This window comes from Echinops telfairi, unplaced genomic scaffold (genome assembly GCF_000313985.2).
Source record: "Echinops telfairi isolate 266 unplaced genomic scaffold, ASM31398v2 ScPeMD7_7416;HRSCAF=8454, whole genome shotgun sequence".
NCBI classification, from domain to species: Eukaryota; Metazoa; Chordata; class Mammalia; order Afrosoricida; family Tenrecidae; genus Echinops; species Echinops telfairi.
Window position 1 is genome coordinate 410,156 of NW_022111316.1, and position 6,931 is coordinate 417,086.

Here is a 6,931-nt window from a genome sequence, read left to right on the forward strand (position 1 = left end):
ATGGCTGAACTACCACCATTATCTGCCGTGGCCATTCCATGGGACATGGCGCCATCTTGTGGCCAAACCACCTGTTAATGGGATACAAGTCCGGGAAGTTACCCTGGGGTCAAAAGAAAAAAAAGGACATTACATTTCAAGTGTTTTAAACATTCTAAAAGAATGTGACCTCTTGATTATTATTACTGACCTCCACCCCTCTTCGTACCTTTGAAATAAAAAACACAGAAACCAGTGTTTTATTCCAAAGTCTAAATTAGTTTATTGCCTCAGATCAACTCCTTATTGCTCTAAGGCTCAATTGACAAACAGGTTCAAGTTCCGGCCCATTCTGAAGATCTGCTACCAGCAACCCAACCCTTGCTACCAACGCCAGGACCCCTGGTCTGTTCGTCTTCTTTCTCAGGAACTCTTTCCGCAATCGGTGAAGCCTTGGTCTCTGGTGGCTATTGTTTGGATGAGATCAAGGCTGAAGTCGGGGAGTAGCAGTCTGGTTCCGATATCACCTCCCATCAGCCTCTAGTTGATCAGCGAGGAAATAATTTCTCTACAGCCTTGCCTGCCCACCCATCTCCCTCTCCTTTCATAAAAAAACGTGTCCCCATCACTTTCACATCACAATGGATGTCACGGTCCAGTAAGGGGCCAGCAGTGGTTTGTGCCTGACACACTTTGCTGAACAAACAAAGCACACAAAGCAACCAGTAGCCTTCCTGCCTGTGGTCAAGTCAAAAAGAGGAAGCTACTGAGAAAGAACGCGCCAGAGAAGCCACAAGGTCCCTCCCCACCAAATGGAGGTGGCTCTAGCTCCTAGGAGTAATGACAAGGCAGCTATTTGGGGAGCCAGGAGGTATAATGGGTATAAATCCATCTCTTATTTGCCCCTTTTGAACTTCCCCGTGGCCCCAGTCTTTGCCTTCTTCTTGGCGGATCCCTTGGGTTCTGGCTCCTTGCGCTTCGCCGAAGAGAGGGAGCCTGTCACCTTGAAGAAGTCATCCAGGCGGCCTTGGGTGCTGCCCTGGCGGCTCTTGCTCAGCCTCTTGACCCCATTGCGGATTCGCTCCTCGGAGAACTGCTTTTCGCCACACATGAACTTGACCAGCTCTTCTTCGTTGGGCTCGCTCCACTTCAGCTCTACAGACTCTGGGTCCAGCACTTCGGGCTCCAGGAAGAGCTGGTGGGCTTGTTTGTGGAGCCAGTTTTCGGGCACAGGGTACTTGCTGGGGTCAAGCCGGCGCACGATCTCCTCAATGCTCTTGTGTTTCTGGATGAGGTCTACGGCCCGCTTGGGCCCGATGCCCCGGATGCTCTCACAGTAGTCACTGCCCAGCAGGATGCACAGATCCACAAACTGCTCCTGGTTTAGGCCCAACTCCTGCAGGACCCGGCTCAGGTGGAATTCCTGGATGGGCAGCTTCTTGGCCTCGCTGGCAGTCAGGTGCCGCATGAGCACGGGGCTGCCGAAGGTCAGGCAGTCCATGTCCTCGGTGGCCGCAGCGTAGACTTTGCCAGCCTTCACCAGGGCGGCACAGCTGGCCTCGGCCTCGCTGGGGGCGTCGAGGTACGGGATGCCCATGAGGCTCAGCAACTGCTTGCACTCGTCATTGTGCTGCTTGGTGACCTTCACCAGCTGCTTGGTGTACTTTTCCACCTCTTCCTCTGTCCCGGTGGCCTGAGCCTGCTGCAGCTGCTTCTCCGCCTCAGCCCGCCGCTCGCTGCGCTTGGCCAACTCGCCCGACTTCAGCTGCGGTGGCTTGCCATCAAAGACATATACTGGCTTGATGCCGTTCTCCATCATGCGGATGGTGCGGTAGAACATGCCCATCAGGTGGCTGGTGGTCTCACCCTCTTCATTCTGCAGCACTTCACCACCCTGCCGAACACCGATCAGGAACTGATAGATGCTCATGGAGGCATCGATGGCCACCTTGCGGCCAAAGTAGCTCTTGATGTCATTCTCCCGGATGGCGCTGGGGGCCACATCAGCTATCAATTTGGCCAGGCCTTGAATTCCCATGGCAGCAGAGAGGCAGGGCAACTTAAAAAGAAAGAAAAAAGCTATTAAGAAGCGGCCCTTGAAGATAAGAGAGAGGGTTCTAACTGTTGCTATCTCCTCAACTTCAGACCGTCAACTAACAAATTCAGCACGGAATCTCACTGGAGCTGGAGAGGTGAATAAGCCCTGGTCCTGTCATTCTCTAGAAACTCCCGGTCTCCGAGACACATTCGTCCAATGGGTAGTAACTAAGGCTCACTGAGTCCCTGTGAGACTCGGTGCGAAGGGGAGTAAGACAACACTGATGGCCAAAGGGCCTAGAAGTTTGTGGAGAAAGAGGTGGGCTAATCTGGCATGAAATAAGGGCTACAACAGGGGTCTGCGTCAAGGATCTGGGAAGCCCAGCGGAGAGCTTGGCTGTGCTTGGTTGGAGTCCAGGCAGAACTGAATCCAGGACAGGCAATGATCAATGCAACAAAGGCGGCAAAATGGTACAAGAGTAAGCATAAAACCAAACTGACTGTATGTAAAGTAGTCTGAGAATAGAGGAGTGTCTATCTTCTTGTTAATCACTGACTATAACCTATTTCCCGTGTCTTCATCCCACTCATTAAACACCCCTAACTCAATCCTTTTAGCAGCCTAGCAGGATTGGCAACAACAATGGCTCTGAATGAGGGTAACATGGTCACCACACCTTTTTCCCTTCAGGATTCTCAGCACTGAGGAGCTCCTAACTTCTGACACCAACAGTTTGAAGTCTTTCCCCTTTAAATTTTCTCTCCATCCCTAACTCTGAAATGTGAACTCCAGGTCCCCCACAGGCTCTGGTCCAGGGGTCTGGCATACAGTAGTCCCATGGGCCCTGTAGCAGAGCTTTCATAAGGCAGGATTTCCCAAACCTTGGCCCAGCCCAATCCACCCTTCACGTTACATCTAACAAAAACCCATTGAACAGAAAATGCTTTTGTTTTGTAAATAAAATCCGTTGAAAAAGAAAACTCATTTTAAGTAAGAAAGTCTCCACTCTAGCAGTTAAGAGTTACAGATGGGTTTTAAGTGTGTAACTATTAAAATTAAGATTGCTGGGATGCCACTTAAAATCACTGTGCCCCCGCTGGTAGTGTGTGTTCAACTCAAAGCAATACCTGTCTAGGGCTAGGCTTCTTTCGGTCCCCTCTCCCCCTTCCTGGTCCCAGGGCTGCTCCTTCAGCCTGAGTGACCCAGTTCAGTCGTCCCCCTAATCCAGTCCAAACACCTCAGAATGGAACCCATGCCCTGGCTTCCAAACTACCCAACAGCCTTGAAACACAGCAGAAAGGTTGACCGACCACAACCACCCCCACACCGTGAATACACCAAACCAAGCCTGTTGAAGTCGGCTCTATTCCAACCCATGGCCACCCGACACACGTCAGAGCAGCACAGCTCCAGTGGGGATTCTGGGTGGTGATCTTTTTTTTTTTAAATCATTTTATTGGGGGCTTGTACAACTCTTATCACAATCCATCCATCCATTGTGTCAAGCACATTTGTACATCTGTTGCCATCATCATTCTGAAAACATTTGCTTTCCACTTGAGCCCCCGGTATCAGCTCATTTTTTTCCCTCAGTCCCCCCTCTCTCATGAACCCTTGATAATTTACAAACTATTATTATTTGTCATACCTTATACTGTCTGTAGTCTCCCTTCACCCACTTTTCTGTTACCATCCCCTAGGGAGAAGGTTATATGTAGACCCCTGTAATCGGTTCCCCCTTTCTGCCCCACCCTTCCGGTATAGCCACTCTCACCACTGGTCCTGAAGGGATCATATGTCCTGGATTCCTTGTGTTTCCAGTTTCCATCCTCTGGTCTAGTCAGATTTGTAAGGTGGAGCTGGGATCATGATAGTGTGGGTTTTTTTTTTTTAATAAGCATTTAGGAACTAGAGGAAAGATAGTTGTATGTTTCATCGTTGCTACACTGCACCCTGACTGGCTCTTCTCCTCCCCTAGACCCTTCTGTAAGGGGGTGTCCAGTTGCCTACAGATGGGCTTTGGGTCGCCACTCCGCACGCCCCCTCATTCACAATGATATGATTTTTTGTTCTTTGATGCCTATACCGGAGCCCTTCGACACCTCGTGATGGCACAGGCTGGTGTGCTTCTTCCATGTGGGCTTTGTTGCTTCCGAGCTAGACGGCCCCTTGTTTACCTGTGAGTTCTTCTGCAGCACCACCGATTGAGTTGGCACCCCTAAGTTTCTGGTGAGTAGCCTTGCACAAATCCTTCACACCCTCCGTGGACCTTGGCCAGCCTGAGTTAGTGCCAAAGCACTGGCCTGGCATCTGGACCCCAGCCTTTGCCATCATCTCGGCGAGACATTTATAAGTCGCTTGAGCTGGGGGGGCAGGGGGGGTGAGGGTCCATAACCAGGCCTGTCTGCAACGAGGCCCCTACAGACATGGGGTGCCAGCCTGGCTGGAATGTACCCTGGCCCATTCTCACCCGTCGCGACCCCGGCGCGGGCAGGCGGGCGGACCGGCCGGGGAGGGGGTGGTGGTCAGAGGCTGCCCCATCTTTGCTGGCGGTCGGCAGGCCAGCGCCCCATCGGCGCGCCGCCGGGGGGTTCAGAAAGGGTACTCGGGGAGTGTTAGCGCACCGCATCCCAGAGACAAGCAGGAAAGGGGGGCCACGCGAAGATACACCGCGTGCTCTCTCGCTCAGGATGGTAGTCAGAACACACGGCGACACCCCAAAACGCAGGCTATCACCCTCTGTCCACACAGGGAAATAAGAAAAGGGCCCGGAGGTCGGGAGAAGGGCCCTCGGCTCCAAGCGGGAAAGTGGCGGGAGAACCTGGCTGCGAAGGCCGCGCGCGGCCGCCCCGCGCTCCCGACCCCCCAAAAGCAGCGCAGTGGTCGCCGCCGCTCCCGCGCTTCCCGCAGGGTCTCACCTGGGCTTTGCCCACGGCCTGGGCAGCTAACGGTTGGTCTGGTATCGACAGAGGACGCGGCCCGGGACGGTCCCCAAACCTCACAATTTCCTCAGGGGGTGTCGCAGGCAGCCTCCCGCGCCGCCGTCTCCCAAAGCCCGCGCTCCCGTCACGTGAGCCGCTCGCCGCGCACAGCCTCACGGGAATTGTAGTCCAGGCCCCGGTCCCCTTCGGCCGCTTTCTCTAGGAAAACAGTCCTGCCAGCACGAAGAAAATACTGTATATCAACGATCCCTGACTGCCCTTCTCCAGTTTTCCCCAACTTCACACCAGGCCCCCATTCAAACTCCGGCTTGCACTACGGGCCAGCCCCCATTACAGGACTACAAGTCCCACAATGCCTCTTGCCAGGGGTTCCCGCCTCTTCCGTCCGGACTGGGCGCCAGTTCCTGCCGACGTGTTCTTCCGGTAGCGAAGCGGCGGCGAACCCGGTGCCTGGCAAAATGGTGAGAGGGTTGAGGGATCCGGCTGTGGAGGCCCCTTAGCCTCCGCTTCGCCCCCGTTTCTCCGGCAGAGACTTTAGGCGGCCGCGGCCCACGGGCTGCGAGCTCCAGCAACCTCGGGCCGAGGTCGAGGGCCGGGGGAGGGAAGCCCTTCTTCGCGGTGGACTCGGCGGCCGAAGTTTTGAGCACACTGGGCTTCTGATGGCGAGATGTGCACGAGTGGGAGGACGCGGGGGCCGGGGGGGCACTTTTAATACCTTGGAGCCTTTGCCCAAGGTGCTATCTCTAGGGAAAGTTCTTCCCCGGACCGAACTCGTCCTCAGCCTGCACGGCCCCGAGCAAATGTCATCTTGGCGAAGCCTTCCCCAGCTCACGGGCTGCTGTCTGTTCTGTCCCGGGAGCCCCCCCAGCTCCGTGCAGACCTCTCACCACGGTTCACGGACTTCTTTGTTATCTGCCACGCTTGCTGGTGACCTCCAGCTGGCGCGTCTCTCGCTCGGCGATGATGTCTATTTATCTTTGTATTCCCAGTGCCAAACACTGGGCCGGCGACAGAGGTTCCATAAATGGCAGCGATTGTCCTGATCATTTTCGGGCGTGGGCTGGGGGATAAATGTTTGCTGAATGGAACTCCAGTGTCTCCCAGAACAATGGGGCCCGTTGACTCCTCCGGAGTTTGTTGTGTTCTGGATGCTCAAAGGGGGTGGGGTGGGGTGGGGGCTGATGGCTGACAATGGGAATTAGCATGTGTACAGAACCTTACGGTTGTAGCTCCCTTTTCTCTCAGGCATTATCTCCTCAGCTTCCTTATAATCTTAGGAAGATAACAGACACCTATTGAGTGAGAACTGTGCCAGCCTTGTCGTTCACCATCTTCCTAAATCCAACCCCAACCCTGTGAGGTCGATATTCTGATAGCCACTTTGCAGAATCTTACGCTCACCAGTAGTGCCAGAATCCTAATGGATGCCTTGTGTCTGGGGAGATCATCCTTGTGCTGTGGGGAAAACACTGAATTCAAAGTTGAGGGCTGGGTACCAGCCCTGGTTCCGTGACTTCCGGCAGGGATTCTTAACCTGGTTTTCTTTAGACAGGTAGGTAGCAAGTCTCCAAAATGGTAGGCTGCTGTTTTTCTTGGGTTGTCTCCCCAGGTAGAAGGCTATGCCTTTTGTCACGTTGCCATGGGAGTCAAGGACCTCCAAAAAACGTTTAAGACCGATGATTGACTCGGCTGTCTTTGTCTCCTTGCAAAGACCAGGTTTAAGATGTCATTGTCATTACTTTTGGTATTATTGTCCTTTGAACACCGCCTCCCACTACGACCGGTTGCCGTCAGGGTCCTTCGATGGCTCTGACTTCATGTCCTCCCCAGGAGCTCGAGGCCATGAGCAGGTATACCAGCCCGGTGAACCCGGCTGTCTTTCCCCATCTGACCGTGGTGCTCCTGGCCATTGGCATGTTCTTCACCGCCTGGTTCTTCGTGTATCCTTTCACTGAGCAGCCAGTGGGGGGGG

The 6,931-nt window shown here is 54.0% G+C and overlaps 2 protein-coding genes across 3 annotated transcripts in view; one reads left to right on the forward strand and one right to left on the reverse strand.

Moving 5' to 3' along the window:
* Positions 1–237: 237 nt before the first annotated feature.
* Positions 238–5,065, reverse strand: FEN1 (flap structure-specific endonuclease 1). Its single transcript, XM_004714936.2, has 2 exons — positions 4,936–5,065; positions 238–2,038 (listed from the first exon to the last, which is right to left on the reverse strand). Exon 2 carries the CDS (start codon positions 2,015–2,017, stop codon positions 875–877), a length of 1,143 nt encoding a protein of 380 aa, XP_004714993.1. The 5' UTR covers positions 2,018–2,038; positions 4,936–5,065; the 3' UTR covers positions 238–874.
* A 290-nt stretch (positions 5,066–5,355) lies between these two features.
* The window catches only part of TMEM258 (transmembrane protein 258), a 3,080-nt gene continuing 1,504 nt past the window's right edge, over positions 5,356–6,931 (forward strand). The window contains exons 1-2 of one of the 2 annotated variants that reach the window (XM_013007820.3): positions 5,356–5,420; positions 6,790–6,899. In XM_013007820.3, the coding sequence (XP_012863274.2) occupies positions 5,418–5,420; positions 6,790–6,899 (113 nt within the window). In that variant the 5' untranslated portion in view covers positions 5,356–5,417. Of the gene's footprint in view, positions 5,421–6,163; positions 6,900–6,931 lie in introns of those variants that run through there. The other variant, XM_045297073.1, reaches the window with a different exon arrangement.